The sequence below is a fragment of the Aedes albopictus genome, chromosome 2 (assembly GCF_035046485.1).
Source record: "Aedes albopictus strain Foshan chromosome 2, AalbF5, whole genome shotgun sequence".
NCBI classification, from domain to species: Eukaryota; Metazoa; Arthropoda; class Insecta; order Diptera; family Culicidae; genus Aedes; species Aedes albopictus.
This window is the reverse complement of record NC_085137.1, coordinates 289,623,214-289,644,270: the sequence shown is the minus strand read 5'-3', so window position 1 is coordinate 289,644,270 and position 21,057 is coordinate 289,623,214. Positions and strand designations below refer to the sequence as shown.

General features: G+C 41.6%; 2 protein-coding genes across 5 annotated transcripts in view; one reads left to right on the top strand and one right to left on the bottom strand.

Moving 5' to 3' along the window:
* Nucleotides 1–21,057, bottom strand: part of LOC109410266 (dnaJ homolog subfamily C member 13) — a 56,295-nt gene that overhangs the window by 33,482 nt on the left and 1,756 nt on the right. For all 4 annotated transcript variants that reach the window (XM_029872861.2, XM_029872862.2, XM_029872863.2 and 1 more), the window contains exons 2-3: nucleotides 8,114–8,596; nucleotides 7,909–8,049 (exon numbers count right to left, since the gene is read on the bottom strand). In XM_029872861.2, the coding sequence (XP_029728721.2) occupies nucleotides 7,909–8,049; nucleotides 8,114–8,308 (336 nt within the window). In that variant the 5' untranslated portion in view covers nucleotides 8,309–8,596. The remainder of the gene's footprint in view (nucleotides 1–7,908; nucleotides 8,050–8,113; nucleotides 8,597–21,057) is intronic.
* Nucleotides 15,719–21,054, top strand: LOC134286625 (uncharacterized protein K02A2.6-like). Its single transcript, XM_062848265.1, has 2 exons — nucleotides 15,719–18,103; nucleotides 21,022–21,054. The coding sequence occupies exons 1-2, from the start codon at nucleotides 15,719–15,721 to the stop codon at nucleotides 21,052–21,054; spliced, it is 2,418 nt and encodes an 805-aa protein (XP_062704249.1).

Below are 21,057 nucleotides of genomic sequence, written 5' to 3'. Positions count from 1 at the left end.
AGGTAAGCTGGTCGCAGAAGGTGATTGAGAATGACAATCCGTCGTTCGAAGATCTGCTGTCGTTCCTGCGGCAACGATGTGAGGCGCTGGAGACCTGCTCAGCTTTTACGAAGAAGGAGGCGAATAAGAAGGAAGTGAAATCAGTGATAAGTGAGAAGAAAGTGAGGGCGTTACACGGAGTAGCGTCGAACCAAAAGTGCGCGAAATGCTCAAAAGAGCATAATACGTATTTGTGCGAGGACTTTAAGCAGATGAGTGTTGAAGACAGGCGGGTTTTGGCACAAAAGGCCAAATTGTGCTTTAACTGTTTGAGGCCATCGCACAGTGCTAAATTCTGCTCCTCGAAATCTGTGTGCCGTACACCGGAATGCAACCAACGCCACCATACGTTGCTCTGTCCCGGTGTGAAGAAGGACAAACGTATCGAAGAAAACACAAGTGAAAGTGCTGCTCCGGAAAAGGCTCCAGAAAGTGTTGAGAAGAATATCAATGTTCTGGCGGCACAGTTGCCAGTGCAAGAGTGCCAAACGATTTCATTGCTTCCTACGGCGGTCGTCAACGTGCGGAAGACGGATGGATGCTTTCTACAAATGAGGGCATTGATCGACTCCGGATCGCAAGCTACCCTTGTGTCGGAAGAATGTGTGAAGAAATTGGAACTACCGAGACGCAACGGTAAGCTGGTCGTCAGCGGGCTAGGTAGCCAGCAGGTAGGAACCACTCGCGGTGTAGTTACACTACAACTGGCACCCAGGTTCAACGAGATTGTCGTCATTTCAACGAACGCCTACGTTCTCGGTAAGTTGACCTCTACTATTCCTACGCAAAAGTTCAAGCTGAGCAATATGAAGTTGCTGGAGAATCTCGGTGAGCTGGCTGATCCAACGTTCAACCGGCCGGCTTCCATCGACATCATACTTGGATCGGACGTCTTTCTTGCGCTGCTCGAGGGTGGCCAAGTCAAGGACGAATGCGGCCTTACGGTGGCCCAACGTACGGTCTTTGGTTGGATCGTGGCGGGGAGGTACGATGCAGCGGAGTCCATTTGCAGCAGCCATGCGATCGTCAGCCTGCACACGGAGGTGGACTTGAATCGTACCCTACGGCTTTTCTGGGAGCAGGAAGAGCTGAACAGCAAGCAACAGTTGACTCCTTCTGAGGTCAAGGTTATCGAGCACTTCAACTCGACCCTAACACGCGACGAGAACGGGCGCTTCATTGTTCGTCTGCCATTCGACAATTCGAAGCCACCACTAGGGGAGTCCTTGACAGCCGCACACAAGCGGCTCAAAGCGATGCAGAAGCGGTTCGAATTCCAGCCGGAGTTCAAGCGAGATTATGAAGCTTTCATGGCAGAGTACCTGGAACTACGTCACATGGAAGAGGTTCCAGCTGCAGAGGTGAATAGGAACCCAGCGGAGTGCTATTATCTCCCACATCATGCAGTGATAAAGCAGGGAAGCTCGACGACCAAACTACGCGTTGTTTTCGACGCTTCCAGTTCAACATCGACAGGAATGTCTTTGAATGATCGACTTTTGGATGGACCAAACAACAACGAAGATCTTTGGACCGTGTCTCTCCGTTTTCGGTCACACCGAGTGGCGTTCTGCGGCGACGTGGCGAAAATGTACCGCCAAGTGTGGGTACATCAAGACGACCGGGACTACCTGCGGATTTTGTGGATCGACGACGTGGGTCAGTTGAAGCACTACCGACTTTGCACGGTAACGTACGGGACTAAAACTGCTCCATACCAGGCGATTCAAGCGATGCGAGAGGCAGCAAAACCGTACGAGGTCGTCTACCCTGAGGCGGCGAAGCGAATTACGACCGACTTCTACGTGGATGATTGTTTGTCCGGAGCAGACAACGAAGAAAAAGCGAAACTACTCAAAGAGCATATCATCGAGATCCTTGGCTCTGCGGGGTTTGAGCTCAGAAAGTGGACATCCAACAGTGAAGCGCTCCTGTCAGGTTCTACGCCGGTGCCACTCAAACTTTCGGAGCAGGAAGAGTCGGTGAAGGCACTGGGAATTTTGTGGTATCCTACGGACGACGAGTATGGGTTCAAGATCTCTCTTCCAATTGGGTTGTTTAGTGAATAAAATATTGCTATTTTCTATAGCCTAATCGAAAGAGCTCATTTTTCTGAGTATATCGTGATTTTATTGGATTCCAATACCTTTGTTTTGATGGTTAAATTATCAAAACAGTTTTCATTTTTGTGGATAGAATGACAGTTCAATCGATAAAGTGACAGTTCGACCCGAACAAAAAAATTTCCCCATACAAACTTTAAATGCATTTTAAAAATAGTTCCCGGACTCCAAAAATTATGAAATTTTGGATTTCGACTAATTTTTGGGTGGAGAATCCGATTATGCAATAATCCGGATACCCCTAAAGAACCCAATTGACAACGTGAATACGAAGCGGCAAATGATTTCCGATTCCTCGAGATTATTTGATCCTTTTGGGTGGCTCACTCCGGCTATGGTGAAAATCAAAATCCTCTATCAGCACCTTTGGCTTTTCGACGTTGGATGGGACGATCTGCTGCCACCTGCGATCATGGCAGAGTGGATGACCATCAAGGACAGCTTGTATCGTCTGGAAGAAATACGGATTCCACGGTTCACCGGTCACGTCGGTGGAAAGCTTCAAATTCATGGTTTTTCGGACGCCTCGGAGCAAGCATACGCTGCTGTTGTGTATTCTCGTGTGGTTGATAATCTAGGCAACGTCAGTGTCGTTCTAGTGGCAGCCAAATCAAGGGTGGCTCCAATAAAGCAGGTATCTCTTCCTCGTTTGGAGCTGAACGGAGCACTGCTACTGGCCGAGCTGATGAGAAAGGTTTCCGAAGCATGGTCTCATCTGGAGATCGAGCAGTGGGCGTGGACAGACTCCACCATTGTGCTCCAGTGGTTATCTGCACATCCTCGGAAATGGCGAACCTACGTTGCAAACAGAACGGCAGAAATCTTGGAACACTTACCTCGACAGCATTGGAATCACGTGAAAAGCGAAGAAAACCCCGCCGATTGTGTAAGCCGCGGTCTATCCCCGTCAGAGCTAGTCGAGCATGACTTGTGGTTCCAAGGTCCGCGTTGGTTAAAGGACAATCCGTGTACTTGGGATACTGCGCTGGTGAAACTCGACGATGACGAAGAGCTCTTGGAGCAGCGACCACAAAGGACACTGCATGCTGCATTAGGGCCAATACACTACAACTTTGAGGTGGAACAACTGCTTTTGAAAAGGCGCTCCAACTTCACGCTCATTATTCGAAGCCTCGCTTGGGTGAATCGGTTTGTGCATAACATTACCTGCACAATCAACGAAGAACGACGATCAGGTGAACTCTCACCTGCTGAATTGGAGCAGGCCAGAGGACAAGTAGTTCGTGCTGTTCAACATGAAGCGTTCAAGGAAGAATTGGAACAACTTCGGAAGGGTGAACCATTGCGATCCAAGTGTGTTCTATCTTCGCTTTACCCGTTTTTGGACAACCAGGGGATAATTCGTGTAGGAGGAAGGCTCCAGAACTCAGCACTACTGGACGAAGTCAAACATCCGATCATCTTACCATGGAATCATCAAGCGACAACGTTATTGGTGCGTGAGTTACACCTGCGTAACCTTCACGCAGGGCCTGCACTTCTGACGGCGAGTATCAACCAGCAGTATTGGATTATCGGATGCCAAAAGGTCGTTCGCAAGATTGTTCAGGACTGTACTAGATGTGTTCGGTTGAAGGGACGATTGGCAAGCCAGCTCATGGGTAGCCTCCCGCCAGCAAGGGTGCTAGCGACGCGACCATTCTGCTTTGTCGGCGTGGATTACGCCGGTCCATTGAAGATCAAGGCGACGTGCATCCGAGGAGTCAAGGTGACAAAGGGCTACATAGCGGTGTACGTGTGCCTATCCACGCGTGCCGTACATCTTGAAGCAGCAGGCGACATGACTACCAACACATTTCTCGGTACGTTAAAGCGTTTTATATCTCGGCGTGGATACCCAACTGAGATTTGGTCAGACAATGGGACCAATTTCATTGGCGCTGACCGCACACTGCAAGAACTTCTTGAGCAAGTGCGTGCCCACGATAAGGAAGCAAGTCGGTTTCTGTCGAACATCGGGATCAAGTGGACGTTTATCCCGCCGTCCGCGCCCCATATGGGCGGTATATGGGAAGCCGCCGTAAAAAGTGCGAAGTGGCATCTAGTGGCAGAACTCGGAACCGAAGCGTTGACATTTGAGGACTTGTCGACAATTCTCTGCCAAACTGAAGCGTGCCTAAATTCCAGGCCCATCTGTGCTTTGTCGACCGATCCGGACAGTTGTGAAGCTCTGACGCCGGGTCATTTTTTGATCGGGCAGCCAGTGAACCTCATTCCAGAACCAGATTTGAAGAAAGTACCAGCCAACCGGTTGGAACAGTGGCAGCAAATACAGCAGAAGACAGCCATCATATGGAATCGTTGGAAGGACGAGTATCTTTCGAGTCTCCAGCCACGGGCCAAGTGGCGAACTACCAAGCCAAACGTTCAAGTGGATCAGCTAGTATTGGTAAAAAATGACAATGCTCCGCCTGCCCAATGGGAGCTGGCCAGGGTGGTGCAGGTACATGCCGATCCGACAGGCATAGTACGGACAGTGACTTTGCGACGAGGACAAGCTCTATACCAACGACCAATCCACAAGCTATGCATTCTACCATCTGCTTGAGCCCAGCGGCCTCAGGGCGGGGAGGATGTTCGGGTATCAGTGGACCCCCCGCGCTTACGCGCACATCTTTTTTACTATGGGTATTTTATCCGTTTTGTTTTTGCTTTTTTGTTTCATCACTCAGTTCCATTGCGTTCGCGAATTGAACACACGCGGTCGGGAAGAAAAATACAACCATTGTAATTTGAGTTAATAAAACGTTTATTTCGAAGTTAATCGGTGTAGATTATTTCTCTCGCGTTCGAAAAGTAGTCGGTCCAAGTGTATACAATCCGCCACCAAAACAATTTTAATTCAAGCAATATTTGAATATTCAATATTCCGAAACATCAACATTATTTTCAACGGAAAAAAATACTAGCATGCCCTACAGTATGTATATTAGCACAATAAAAAACCGTTTCATGAACAAGTTGACGATAAAACATTAATTTTATGAACAAACATGTGGATCATCAGTGATCCATTGGGAACATAACGACATTTTTATCCTTCCTGATCCAACCTGTTCCTTGTTAGAGCATCGCCACGGGAGTCCTCATCGCTATCCTTATTATACCACTCCTTGTCGGGTGCTATTTTAGGATAGCACCCCACCTTCCCACCAGTGGTTTCTATTTTGGGTTTGAGGCCTTGAAAAACATATTGATGCTCCACCGTGCGTTGCTAAACGTGGTCCTTACTTTTTATCGGACGTAGTACTAACTGAATCAAATTAAATATGTCCTTATGGCTTTTGATGGATCCTGCATAAAATCACAAAGGCATAAAGGGTCACAGACAAACGCACGCAACACTTCTAACGTTTCGTCACAGACAAGCAGACGTCTCCAGTCTCCCTCTAGTAATTTCTTATCGTTTTATTTTTTAAAGAATATTTAAATCAAATATTCTGTAGTTTGCAAATTGTTCGCAGACGGCGCTCACATAATTTTTGCTCCTGTTTGACGTTCGCTCACTACCGGCACCTACTGAGCGTTTTGTGAAATAGCATGTTTGCCATTGGGGATTATGTTTATATGACGATGATTTTAATAGCAATTTCTTTCAAGTGATACGTTTGCTATTCAAAATCATAGTCGCGGAAACATATTCACCCAATCTAAAAGGACTGAGTTTGGCCAATAGAGTGGCCAGTCATAAACTAGGTGACAATAGTGAGCGAATGTAAAACTTGAACAAAAACGCTGCGAGCGCCACAGATGGGCAGTTGGCCAACTATTAAATTTTAGCACAGGTGATCCACTACTTTGCACTGTTCGTACAAATACAGGATAAGTTAGATCATTTCCATTTTTTCGTCAGATGTTTGTATACGTTTAATGAACTATTATGCCAAGTTTGGTGGAAATTTCTCTGCTCGTTTTTGTTCTAGAGCTAAATGATTCAGCAAAAGTCGGTATTTTTCCTATTTTAATTCAAACAATATTTGAATATTCAATATTCCGAAACATGAACATTATTTTCAACGGAAAAAAAATACCAGCATGCCCTACAGTATGCATATTAGCACAATCAAATACCGTTTCATGAACAAGTTCTTGACAACAAGATCCTTCTTGATCTAACCTGTTCTTTGTTAGCATGTTTGTTTACATCCAAGACATTTGCCATTATTATTAGTGTTTTATGTAAAAATGTCATTATTTCATATAATTATAATGTAATCTATTTAGCGCCGGCAATAAGTCGCAGATTAATCCAGGAGGGTTTATATGGTACGATGAGAGAAGCCATAGATTCGAAGCGAACCATGTCCGAATACCTAACTACTTATGATAACTGCAAGAAGTCCCACAAGTTTCATTAAGTTTTACAGAAGGGCTAGATAAGAATCTCGAGTTAAATTAAAGGTGTAATAGATGATTTATAAAAAAAAAACATATACAAAAAAAAAACAAAATTTATATATGTGCCTTCAGTGCATCCATCTTCCCAATGGATCACAGGTGATTCACCCCAAAAATCAATTTTTCCATTTCTAACGATATTTTGGAGTAAAACTATACATCTTTTGTTCTGGTGATTTGTTAAGAAACCATTTTATCTATTTTTAAATGTCAAAACACCTTGTGGGAAAGAAAGGGTTAAATAAGCCGTTGAATTGGTGTACGTGAGAATTATTAGTGTTGCGTCTGTTTGTTTGTGATAGGGTTCTGGAAAACATATATAGTCACGTAAGACAAAGTGCATAAATATTCACCTTATGCTTTATTGATCCACTGCTGTTCATTTTCCATACCACTGCTCAGCTCACTTCACCGCAAAATATAAATAAGGAAAGCGACGTCACACAAACCATCGGAATAGCAACTCAGTGCAAGATTTGAGTGGGTCCCCAAATGTGGAAACCCATCGCTAATCCCATGTCGCGTCCTTATTTTTCATTCCCGTTTAGATACCACCGGTGTGAACATGGGTCCCTATTCAGGGCCCGGAAATAGGGATAGGGACCCAGATAGGGACGCCCGTGGCGATGCTCTTAGCATGTTTGTTTACATTCAAGGCATTTGCCATTATTAATAGTGTTTCATGTAAAAATGTCATTATTTCATATAAGGTAATCTATTTAGCGCCGGTATTAAGTCGCAGATTAATCCTGGAGGGTTTATATGGTACGAGGAGAGAAGCTATTGATTCGAAGCGAACCATGTTCGAATACCTAACTACTTATGATAACTGCAAGAAGTCCCACAAATTTCATTAAGTTTTACAGAAGGGCTAGATAAGAATCTCGAGATAAATTAAAAAAAAAAAAAAAAAATTATATATGTGCCTTCAGTGCATCCATCTTCCCAATGGATCACAGGTGATCCACCCCAAAAATCATTTTTTTTTTCATTTCTAACGATATTTTGGAGTACAACTATTCATCTTTTGTTCTGGTGATTTGTTTAAAAACCATTTTATCTATTTTTAAATATCAAAAAACCTTGTGGGAAAGAAAGGGTTAAAGCTTTTAGTAAAACCATGCTGAGAGGTTTGTAAAGTATCAGAAATTACCAATTTCAGAGGCATAAATTTTGTGAATGAAGCGCCCCTGCCCGCTACCTTGCCAGTAGTTTAACCAAATTATTCTGAGAAGACACTACTTCCTCCCAATATTATAAACGAGTTGGTGTGAAATCCTTCAGAACGAAAATTCTAGTTGAACGATTAGTTAAAATTGAAACTTACCAGAATATGCTTTGGCTTCTCCGAAAAATCCTTGTAGAACTTCAGCAGTGAGGTAAGAATTTCATTTCGATACTCTGATGAAAGCCTTACTGTGTCAACCTTTTTATCCTTTCGCAAATTTAACACAAACTCATTGGAAGTCTAAAATCACGAAGAAAAAATAAACTTTAGATTACAAATAAACAGTATTAGCAAACTATATTACATTTCCAGACTTGTTTGGCAACACGCTGACTATCTCGTTGTACTGCCATCGATTGGTAAGGTCGAACTTCTCCGGATTGTAGGTCGAAATTCCGCAGGAACCGATGGAGAAAATCCGCTTGTATTTGCCCTTCCACGAGTGCTTCGTGACCAAGAAGCACTCCAAGTCGACGTTTTCTCTGCTCGCCGACGACATTTTCACGTTGCTTCCTCCTCTGGCACTGATAATCGCGTACGCATCAGTGACTCATAAATGAGATTTTTTACTCCTATTTTCCACGGTCGTCGTCTCGGCAGCTGATAGCAGCAATGCTCTTTCATCAATCATGAACGAACGAATGGGGAGTCGAACGCTGCTAGATTACCTTTCACACAATCGGTTGTGATCAATTCGAACGATGACGACGTTCTACGCTTTCATACGATTCTGGCTTTAGACGAAAATTTTTTCAACCAGTCGCGTTGAAAATCCTTTCATAATGGCCTAATTTTGGAATGAAGAAGAAAGAGATCCAGTGTTAAATACTGCTGATTCGGATCAACCAGATGCAAGCGAAACCGCGAACGAAACGAATCGTTTGTTTTTAGATAACATTACTACTATGTGCTGCGCCGCAATCATGGGCAGGTCCAGATCGACAGAAATAAAGGGGCTGTGCGAAAAGATGATTTTTTTAAACAGAATTACCTACTTAAGCTATTTCCGGCAGCTTTGTTTTCTAAAACATATTGAACTGAAATTTGACTTCTAAATTAAAAAGAGCATAGAATTAATTATTTAATCATAGATACTTGCGGCCACAGTTGTAGCGTTCGGTTGGCCTAGTTGGCCCCCACCAAAAGCGCCAGCCTTACCCTAGAATTCTTCATTATTTTCTTAGCTCTTCTCACTAAGGAGTGTCCCAAGGTAATTTCCAAAAATACCCCTTAAGGACAGACTTGTTAGAATCCCAATATGGCCGCCACAATGGCCGACTTTGGCACCTACTCACGATTTTGAGGGCACAAATCTCTTCGTAAACAAAACCAGCGCACCTGAGCTTCTTGTTTTAAGCTTATTACAAGTGAGCAAGAACAGAATAATAAAATGCATTGTTGTTTGAAGCTTGCTTCTTGAGATTTGTGCGTCTGAAGTTTTGATGCACTGTTGAACCGGGATTTCAAGACGTTTGTCCTTAAACTTATGGAGATGTTTTGCAGCATTTACTAAATTCATAATATGTTGACAGCTCTCACCTGTAAGCTTTTACTATAAAATTTTATTACTGTTATACATGTTTCGGAAAGTATGTTGAATCGAAACCTTAAGATCTTCAGAATAAACGTTTAGTAAACCTATTTATTGAGCAGCCGAAAAACGAATCCACCACAGAAAGAAAAATGACCATAGCGAAAATGTGATTGCTCAGGTGCAAGAAAAGTAGGGTAGGACGGGGCAAGATGGCCACCCGGGGCAAGATGAGCACCCCTCCGTTTTACTACTTTTATGATGAATTTTGTCCGAACAACATCATAATCCGTTAGAATAAAGTTCATCCTGTTTGTAAACCTGAAAAAAGGTACTTCTTAATGAACGAATTGAAAAATATCGTCAAATTAGTCAATAGCAAGAATTTTTAGCATTTTCTTATAAGAAATCATTAAAATAAAATAAGGTTTTTACGTCAGAATCAAATTTTTACCATAATTTTGGTTATCAGCCAACATTACTAGCATACTGCAAAGAATTTTAAATTATATTAGAAAATATTTTCGAACAACAAACATTAAAATTTATTCAATTTTAGTTATTTCTCTATATTGGGGCAAGATGAGCATCCCTGATAAGAGTATAGAAAATATTTTGAAATTATTATAATCCACTCAAAAGTGTCAAATTTAGGTTTCCGTATCCTCTGTAACTATTTGATTACGTAAATTTCTAAAAATAAGCCACTTAATAATCGTTTATTGTTTTTCGGATCATTTCATATAAAGTATTATAAAACCGCATTTTTTTTACTAATCTAAAAAGAAACTGATGATTTGGGAACGTGATACCATAGCTATAAAGATTTGCTATATCAATCACTGTATAACCAATTTATAGTTAAAATATTAGGTTTTTAATGAAGTGCTCTTCTTGCCCCGCAGGGGTGCTCGTCCTGCCCCGCAGCATGTTTGAATTGACCATAAAACATCTTTTTTGTTTAGTCAAATAAATCATCCTTATTGTGAATTTTGATCCCTGTCATGTTTATGGGTGGTAGAAAACATGATATAGAACTACTGATAAGAACTACTGAGAGGTACCTTGAAAAATTGTGTTCACTTTCAATAAACCCAACGTGATCCTTAGGGTGCTCATCTTGCCCCGCCCTACCCTATGGAGCAGAATGATATGCGGAGGTTTTATGAAACTGTCAATGGCATACGGAGAAAAACAGCGCATTCTCCTGTTATGTCCAAGGAATCTTGCTAACAGATGAAAGAATGGTGTCTGTCAGGTGTGGAGATAGCACTTTGAGGAATTGTTGAACGGTGGAAATGGGAGAGCTGCAGACAGAATTTGAATCGACAACGTGGAACCTCCAACGCTGTTGCGAAGGATAAACTCCCGGCAGAGTTTCTCATGCCATGCACATATTGAATATATAGGAGGAGGAAGAATTGCCTGCTGGTTGGTCGGATGGTCTCATTTGCCCTCTTAACAAAAACATTACACAGACTGGAGTGCGCGAATTACAGATAAATAGCACTTCTCAATTCAGCGTACATTTTTTTTTCCGGAATTCTGTTTAACAAGCTAGGGTCGATTGATGAGTCTACTTTGTCGTTTAGGGGCTGTTCATAACACACGTAGACCAAATTTTGCCTATTTCAGACCACCCCCTCTCCTCTCGTAGACTTTTCTCCATACAAAATTATTAAAATTTGTATGGAGCGTAGACTTTGGCTCATCCCCTCCATAGATCATGATCGAACATGGTTTTCCGGCGAAGCTGATTAGACTGATTCGTTTGAAGCTTGTCGGATCAAAATATATCCCTACAACTTGGGGAAAAGTGTAAGCCTCTTTTATCCCAAAGGCAAATAAGATAAATCATCACCAAAATCCTTCAGACCCATGCTGCCGTCAATCGCATATCTGTCCCATTTGCATAGGAAATCCAGCAAAGATGGGACTGATATGCGATTCACGGCAGCATGAGTCCATAAAAAAAACTAGACGGACACATTAGATCGTCATATTTAATAAAAAGCTCTTTAGGCAAAAATTAATTTGCATATCAAGAGGGCAAATCTTCTGTAACATCACTTCATAAGCTGATTACAAAACTAGAAAACATCTTTTGAAGGAAAAGAGATTTCACTTGCTGCGTTTCTTGACATTGAAGGAGCGTTTGATAACACATCTTATACTTTAATGAAGAACTTTATGTCAAGACGTGGCTCTGACGGATGTATTGTTGATAGAAATGGGAAAATGTTATCAAAAAGAGAGATATCGTGAAACCTTGGCAGCTCATCCATTAGTGTTACAGCAGTGAAAGGGTGCCCTCAAGGATGCGTGCTGTCACTCCATTGTTGTCTTTGATAGTTGATGATCTTCTCAAAAAAACTGGAAACAGAGGACTTCGAAATACTTGGCTTCGCTGATGATATTGTCATATTAATCCGTGGTAAATATGAAGCCTCATATCAAAATGTGATGTTCTGCAAACTTGTATATTTGTGTTTTTCCTACAATTTTCACCGGAACCGACATAATCTAACTCTCAAATTTACGGCGTGAAAGTGTAAGTATCAACTACTGATACAAAACGGTCGAATTTTTCGATCATTTAGTATTAGAAGATGATACTAGTGCTCTCACGCTATTTTAAGCCGGCAGCTACACCGGCGAGACCCAGAGTTGCCTATGCGTCACTAGTCTGGTGGCCATAAACTAATGTAACCTTTCAAAAGAAGCTTGAAAAACATTAAAGATTAGCTGTTCTTTCAATTTCTGGAGCAATGTAAAGTACACCATCCCCGTGACCTAAGGGCTTCTAAGTATTCTAAAAAAACAATCAGTATCGACTCTTTTATTACAGACAGTGGTGATTGGATGAGCAGAAATTAAAGTAATTTTAGAATGTAGTAGTATTTGCTTACGCAAAAATTACGGATACAGTCTGGATTCGCTGGTTGGGTCACGACTGCGCCCCGATTAGCGAATCGAGTTCGGTCGTTAGAGCAACCGACCACTGATCAAAATGCTTTAGATTGTCACAGTAGATCTAACAACTGATCGCAGTTACTTAGATACTTAGCAAGGAATAAAACAGTGGATTTTTCAAAGTCATTGTAACATTCGCGAATACCATAAACAGTATTCATTGTTTTTATAATCATCATCCACGCAGATATTTTTATGTTGCGAGTTAAGGCTTAAAACATCGATATCGGCACCAGTCTCTCAATCAAGGTGTCTACTCATAAGACAAAATAAAATCCCCTGAGTTTTCCAGGTTTTTCCAGGAGAAATTGTTAAATGTTAATTCAAAAATTGGCCCAAATTCCATAGAATTTCGATACTTCTCAAACACTATACCAAATATCCTCAAAATTAAAGTTAAGAATTTTAAGGAAAAATGCGCAAGATTTGTTATTCAATAGATTTCACTATTCTTCACGGTTAAATTCTTTCAAGAACTGTTTGACAAAACTATTTCGAATATAATACAAATTTATGTTAACCTTCCAGGACGCGCGCCATCAAGCAGCTGAAACTGCACCGCGCTCGCCCTGTATACAACGAGCGAGGTTTTTTGGCAGTGTTGTACTTTTTACAACAGCGTGCGCGCTGAAGGGTTAAGAAATATTTCTAAATTTTCCCCAGAGTTCTTTTGGGTTAATTGTAAGAATCTTCTTTGGCATTTCCAACTACAATGACATCCAAACATTCAAAAAAAAACAAGAAAAAAACATTTAGGAGTTCGATCAGTAATTCCACAGACTATATGACCGTTAAATTCCATTTGAATAAGAACTTAGATGATTGTACTCTGTGGTGGTGTAGTAATGTTGAGATTTCGAAATTCGAGGTTCTAGAAATAGCTCAACAAACAATATTCAACGATTTCAGGTTTTAGAAGTTTTTCACGGAGTCTCTGCTAGAGTATGTACTCCCCGGACGTTGTACCAGAGTTTCTAGCTGTATTCTTCCCGCAGATCTTTCCAATATTTTGCCAACGTTCTTCCAGGAAGTTCTCTTTGAGACAGTTCTTCAACAGTTTCTCTCGGGAATTTTACAGAAGTTTTTCCACGGATTTCTTCTATAGACAATTTTCAGATTTTTTTTTTGAGATTTTAACCCTCAAGCGATTGTGCTGTTAAGTGTAGAATTAACATTTAAGTTAAAATACACGTTAAAAAAAAAAGATCGTGCTGTTGTATTTTGTACAACGCGTTGAAAAAATCTCGCTTTTTGTGTTCAGCATTATCGTGGTGCTGGCGGTGGTGGCTAATCGCGCTACTTACGGAAGGTTAATAGTTCCTCCATAAATTTCCCTTATATTTCCTCCTGGGATTAGTCACAGAACTGTTCTTTTCGAGATGTACCAGTTTCTCTCAGGATTTCTTTGGAAGTTCCTCTCGAGAATTCTTCAATAAGTCTTTACGGAGATTTCTTCAGATATTTCTCCGAACTTCCTTACAAGAAATCTTGTTAATTGTCACAGGAGACATTCTGAGAAAGACTCTGAAAAAAAAAATCCTGTTAGAACTCCGGGAGCAATCTTCAAAGAAATCTGGACATTCCGGGAAGAGCTCTGGAAATAATACCGAGAAAATCTGTAAGAAAATGATCTCAGGTTGATCTTTGCAAGGCATTAGATAATCAACTACCTACAAGGAAAAGCCTTTAAAAATATTCAAGAATAAATCACGGGTCGAACTCCATGAGAAATACCAGCAGTAGCTCCTTCCGAAGTCACAGAAAACTCTCCAAAAAATGTTAGGAGAAAGTCCAGCATAAATTCTGAAAAACTCTGAAAGCATCCCAGGATCAAGACCGGAAGGAATCTACTGAGAGAATTCCCTGAAAAACTTGGAGAGAAATCTCAAAAGAAATCCCACAAGAACCTATGGGAAATATACCAGCTGAAACTTCTGTAGAAATCCAAGGAAAAATTCTAGAAAAAAGCTATCGAGAATTTCTTTAAGAAATCACAGATGAAATTTCGGAAGAAATTCCTACAGAAAATTAGTGAAAAACTCCTTAAAACCCTTGGAGGAACTTCAGGAGAAATCCCAGGAATAACTTCTTCAATAGGAATCCCGAGAGAAATCTATAGAAATTCTGTATAATTCCGTAAAAAATCCAGGAGAAATCGATCGGAAAAGTTTAGTGTCGACTCAGCTATTAGGACATTACGCAGCTAATATTTCTATTAGTAATTTATTCAGTTTAACGTTAGTCTATAGTTACAAACTTTTCATTAGGTCAAGGAAGCAGACAACGCAAGATATTACAAATTGACAGAAATTGTTTCAGTACATAATTCATGATTGAAATCAATACATTCATTGGCATATCTTGATATTGGAGTAACAAGAATGCACAAAAAGTGAATGATTATCAGTATTTATCATTTCGACTCCATGATAACGATCGCATCATGGCCGCATATGCCTCGCGAATCAACCGCGACACATTCAGGATCTTATCATGATCACTACCCAGGTAACCATTAAGCACTGTTATAAGCGTTATATAGGCCGTTGACCAGTATTCCAGTGCCAACAAGCTCTGTAAGCGGTTTCCAAATGCTTACAGGCCCTGTCAATCGTAAGCCCTAATATAGGTCGTATATCGGTATATAACGCTAACTTGTAGTGCTTGTTAACCCTGTGCCATCAAGCCGAATAAGAGGGCTGTCAGTGTTGTTGAACGGCTTAAACTGCCTGACAATCGTGTCAATCAAAACTGATTGCAACCAAAACAAAACTGTGGGGCAATATTGAATGTGAATGAAGTTCAGCGAAAAGGTTAGAAAACAGAAGTTATTAGCAAGTAACACCGCATTTAATCAACTGTTTCCCTAAAAGCTATTATTTATCTGGAACTTGTTGTGTATCTAGATATGGTAATCTAGTTATAATGATCTAGACTATAACTGAGCGGTAACTCATTTCCGCCTTGAGATCTAGATTAGACCCAATCAGGCAACCCTACTGAAATCATATAAATAGGGAGCCTCGGCATTGTGAAGGCCTCTTTTATCTATTGCTCTTCGAGCGAACAGTTGTAAGTATAGCGTGTAAGAATAAAACGTTAAAACGTATACCGCGTGTGCCAGTGAAACCTAACCTCCGAAATCCCCGAACACAATAAAAGTTGGCGACGAGGTTAAGTGGAAAAAAGCAGTGACGAGACGATCAAAAGTGTACCTGAACAGTGAAGACCGCGTGGCTCGTATAGTAACGGAGTGAGGTTAAGTGCTACCGTTTGTCCAGTGCGCGTGATCAATTGAATCAGCAGCCGGGGAGAGTCGATACAAAAAGCGTATCCAGTTTTGAAGAGCACGTGTCGCGTAACGAAGATTTTTTTACTATCGTTTGTTCAGTGCAGCTCGCCATGATGGCCGAAGAAGAACAGCCCAAATACGTGATGGGTGGATCGTCCGGTAACGTAAAGGTCGCGATGAATTTCGGTTCGTTTGATAACTACGTCGCGGGTGATGACTTTGAAGTCTATGAAGAAAGAATGCTTCAGCATTTTCTTCTGCACGACATTCCGGAAAATAGAAAAGTGGCGTTCCTTTTGACGCATCTTGGAATGGACACGTACGCCATTCTCAAGAAATTATTGCAACCGGTGAATCCAAGTACCAAAACATACGCGGAGTTAGTGGCAGCGCTGAAGAAACATTTCCGGCCGGATGTGAATAAGGTATCAGAACGGTATAGGTTCCATCAAGCAGACCAAAATGCGGGTCAGGTAGTGTCGGAATACGTGGTCGAATTGAAAGCTCTCGCGGAGAAATGTGAATTCGGTGATTTTTTGACGGAAGCGCTCCGAGATCGATTCGTGTTCGGAATCTATGACAGCAGGCTTCGCACTCACCTGCTCAAGCAGAAAAATCTAACCTTCGACAAGGCAGTAGATGAAGCGCTAAACTGGGAATTAGCCGAAAAAGATAATAAAGTGCGGGAAAACGTGTTCGGCGCGCACGTGGTGCGATCCGGTAAGCAAAATCGGGGTCGTAGCAAAAGTCGTTCGAAGTTCGGAAACAGCAATGGCGGTCAGAAGAATCAATATGGCCGGCGCAAAGTGTGTGAAAAATGCGGTAGAGATCATGTATCAGGGAAGTGTCCAGCAAGAAACTGGAAGTGTTTCGCGTGTGGTAAGCAAGGTCATGGAGCAAATGTGTGTTATTCGAGAAGTGCAAGGCAGAATCGTAGTGGTAGCCAGGATTCGAGGAAGAACCAAACCGTAGGAACGGTTGGTGCTGGTGAAGATTTGGCGGCAGAAATCGCTAACCTTCGGATGCAGCTGAATTCGGTGAAGAACGATGCTCTATTAGTGCGTAGCAAAGAAGCAACGGAAACGTTATTTGTGGACAACCGTCCGGTAGAATTTGAAATAGACAGTGGGGCATGTGCAACAGTGATCAGCGACAATTTGTATCGAAAGTGGTTCTCGAACCGACCGTTGTTCAGTGTAAACGATGATTTTTCAACTGTGACGGGACAAAATATCAAGGTGATCGGAGGATTTAGTGCAGATGTGTCCAGAAGACAGCGTGGTCCGAGCGAGAGACTCGCGCTGGTGGTGATCGAAAGCAACAAGGGCTTCAGACCTCTTCTGGGGCGCACGTGGATGGACGTCCTCTGGCCAGGATGGAGGAGTAAGTTCAAGGAAAGTATCGTGAGTATGAACCGTGTTGAAAATACCCTCTTAGATTCGATTCGATTGAAATACCCCAATGTGATTTGTAACGATAACACTCCAATTCGCGATTTTGAAGCGGAGATTATCATGGAAGATAATGTAACTCCGATTTTTCACGTTGCTTATTCACCCCCTTATCAGCAACGACCGGCTATTGAAGCTGAGTTGAACAGATTGTGTGAGGAGAATATTTTGAAGAAAGTCGCGTTCAGTAGGTGGGCTTCTCCCATAGTTGTTGTACCCAAGTCCAATGGCAGCTTGAGACTGTGCATTGACTGCAAGGTGACCATAAACCCTCATTTGCGATCGGAACATTACCCGTTACCGAGAATCGACGACATTTTTGCCAAACTAGCAAATTGTAACTTCTTTTGCGTGATCGACCTACGAGGTGCGTATCAGCAGTTAAAAGTGTCGGAGAACTCACAACAATACCTAACGATTAATACACACATAGGACTTTTTCAGTATGTTCGTTTGCCCTTCGGCGTGGCAACTGCTCCATCGATCTTTCAAAGCATCATGGACCAGATTTTAGGAGACATTGAGGGATGTGTAACGTATTTGGATGACGCGTTGATAGGAGCAAGAACGTTAGAAGAGTGTAAGCAGATTTTGGACAGAGTGTTAGAGAGATTGAGTAGATTTAACGTGAAGATTAATACCGAAAAGAGCAAGTTCTTTGTGACATCAGTAGATTACCTGGGTCATACCGTTAGCCAGGACGGAATTCGTCCTAATCAGTCCAAAGTAACTGCAATTGTTAATGCACCAGCTCCGAAGAATATCCAAGAATTACAGTCGTATCTGGGTCTGTTGAATTACTATTCCAAGTTCATTCCGAACATTTCTTCAGAGTTGAGAGTTCTGTACAGATTACTTCGTAAAGATGTAGCGTTCAATTGGGATGGAGATTGTGAAGAGTGTTTTGCGAGGAGTAAGGAGTTAATTATGAAGAATAATTTGTTGCAACTCTACGATCCTAATAAACCAATCGTGGTTGCAGCGGATGCCAGCCCTTATGGCGTAGGCGCTGTGTTATCTCACATTGTAGATGGGGAAGAGAAACCTGTAATTTTTGCCTCGTGTACATTATCGCCTGCAGAGAAAAATTATTCGCAGCTGCATAGGGAAGCATTGGCTATCATATTTGCCGTAAAGCGTTTCCACAATAGTTATTTATGCAACAAGTTGCAAAATGATGATTTTTTCAGCACGAGTCGTACATTTATCCAACGAGGCTTGCCGAGTTGGATAAATACGACGAGTGCTGAAAAAATCGAGTTTTGCAACGAGTTGCATACAAAGTTTTTTGTAATTGCAAAAAAATACCCATCCAGTATAATCTTGCTACACGTACATGTATCAATACGAACCACGTGGCAGCATTCATGCGCGTCAGCGTGGTGCTTTTGTTTGATCAGGTAGGCTATGATAGGGTAGGTGTCAGAAATTTGCAAACTCCCGTCGTCGTCGTCGTACCGCAACCGCACCATGGGCAAGAGCAAAAGTAGCTTCAGCTGTTGCTTCTACGCCTGATCTGCAGTCTTAATCTGAATCTGGATAGTCCTGATTCAGATTCGAGCTCATTAGAGGATGTAGAAGTAGCAGCTGTGTCTACGGTAGCCTCGAAAGTTATCGAAAAGTGGGTTCTGGCAAAGGTGCCGAAAAGTGCTACTTTTCAGCACTCTTAAGAGTGCCAAAAAGTAGTACTTTTCGGCACTTTTGTTTTAGTGAAGAAAAGTAGGCCGTTTCAACGTTACAACCGCGAGTGAAAAGTAGGGGAAAACACAACGCAATTACAAAAATACATTTATGGACATCGCTTTAAGCTCGTTTCAGACTGTGAAGCGTTAAAGGAAATCTACCACCCTCGAAAAGGAACTTCAGTGATATCAGCATCTAGGCTTCAACGTTGGGCAGTAATTTTGTCAATGTACGATTACGAGTGGGGGTATAGGCCAAGTAGGAATTTGGCACATGCAGATGCATTGTCCAGATTACCTGTGCCAGGTGGCACAGATATTGAGGAATTGTCCATTAATCGGTTGGAACAATGTCCAGAATTACCGTTAAAAACTTGTGATGTAGCGGAATTTACAACAAAAGATGACATTCTGTCTCAGGTGTATGACTTTGTTTTGTTCAGATGGCCTCGTGTAATCCCAGATCGGTTAAAGTACTACTATAATTTGCGAAATTCCCTGAGTTGCCAAGATAATTGCTTGTTCTATGGTGATCGATTAGTGATCCCTGCTAAGTTGCAGAATATTGTACTTAGAATGCTACACACCAACCATGACGGTATAGTTAGAGGAAAGATGTTAGGAAGAGGATTATTTTGGTGGAAAGGTATGCAGCAGGATATTGAAGATCATTTCAAACGATGCGAAGTTTGTGATCAGAGAAGAAACGTTCCCAAAGAGAAAGTGACATCTAAGTGGTCAGTTTGTACACGTCCAATGGAGAGAATTCATATTGACTTTTTCGAATTTGAAGGCAAAATAGTGTTGTTGGTAATTGATTCATTCACGAAATTCATTGAAGCAAAGGTGATGAACAGAACGAACGCAGAACAGGTTAATGAACGGTTAGAAGATTTTTTCAAATTTGTTGGATTGCCAGAGCAAATCGTGTCCGATAATGGACCTCCGTTTAGTTCTCTTGAGTTTGTGCGATATTGGGAATCGCGAAATGTCAGGGTAACCAAATCTCCTGTGTATCACCCACAATCAAATGGTGCCGCTGAACGAGGTGTTCAGACGGTGAAAACCTTTTTAAAGAAAAGATTGTTGGAAAAACAGGATAAGAGAGATACGTTGTCTAGAAAGCTTAATGATATTCTAGCGTGGTATAACAGTACCCCTTCTACCGTTACAGAGAAATCGCCCAGTGAGATGCTCTTCAGGTTCAAGCCAAGAACGTTGTTGACAACCGTCAACCCGAAGGCACATTCGAATGAGACGTTGGGAAACGGGATTAGTCGTAAGACAGTAACTTTTGATGAAACTAAAAATTCAAAAATTGTATTTGAAGAAAAGAAGAAGATTGTAAAAAACCAAAATTGTAACTCCAACCAACAATTTAAAAAAGGGGAAAAGGTTATGTACCGAAACCATTTTAAAGAGTTAGTTAGGTGGATTCCAGCGATCATTTTAGAAAGAATCGGTAAGTTTTTGTACAAAATTAAGTTGGTGGAGAATGGAAGTATCAAAAATGTACATGTAAACCAGATAAGATATCCAAGTTCATTTGTAAAAACAAATATTTCTAAGATACCTGTACGATTACCAGGATCAATAACTACTAAGCGTAGGCGTAGCGAATCAGTAGGTGAATCGCCACCCAGGAAGGTTCAAATCGATGTTAGGCGAAATCGAAGTGGATCAAATGATTCAATTTTCCTCAGAAGATCAGTTAGATCACGAAAGTTGCCAGAAAGATTTAGATTTGAAGATTATGAAAAGAGATTCCTAAATGTTTGTCTATGAAAAGTGATTCCTAAATGTTTGTCTATCCGTTAAAATACGAAATATAGCTCAAATTTCTCCTCTGCATGCTACGGATTCACCTCCTCTATCTCAAACCCGCAAACCTCACTAGGACATAATCATGTTTGTCTCCGGACAAAACAACGATGGTGATATCTCGGATTCCACCAGTTCCTCACTTGGTTTCTTATGAAACTGTTTCCTCGGCCGATACTACTGAACGGAATCTGATGCATCAGATTAGAACATCATGATGTTGAAGATTCGTCTGCTTTTAATACGGGTTAAAAGAAGCGAAATCCATGATGCGTTGGTGGAGCAGATGGGAAGCATGATGTGAATCGGCTTAAGAGAACCTTGAGGACATCGACGGGAATCTGGATAGAGCAGCAAAAAAAATCGACAGAAGCATCAGATGCCAGAAAAAAAAAGATAAACAAATCATTTTATTATTTTTTCTTTCTTCTTTAACCCACTTTTGACAACTCTTTTTCTCAGAGACTCGGTACGGTGGGTTGTGGGTTGGAGTAGGCC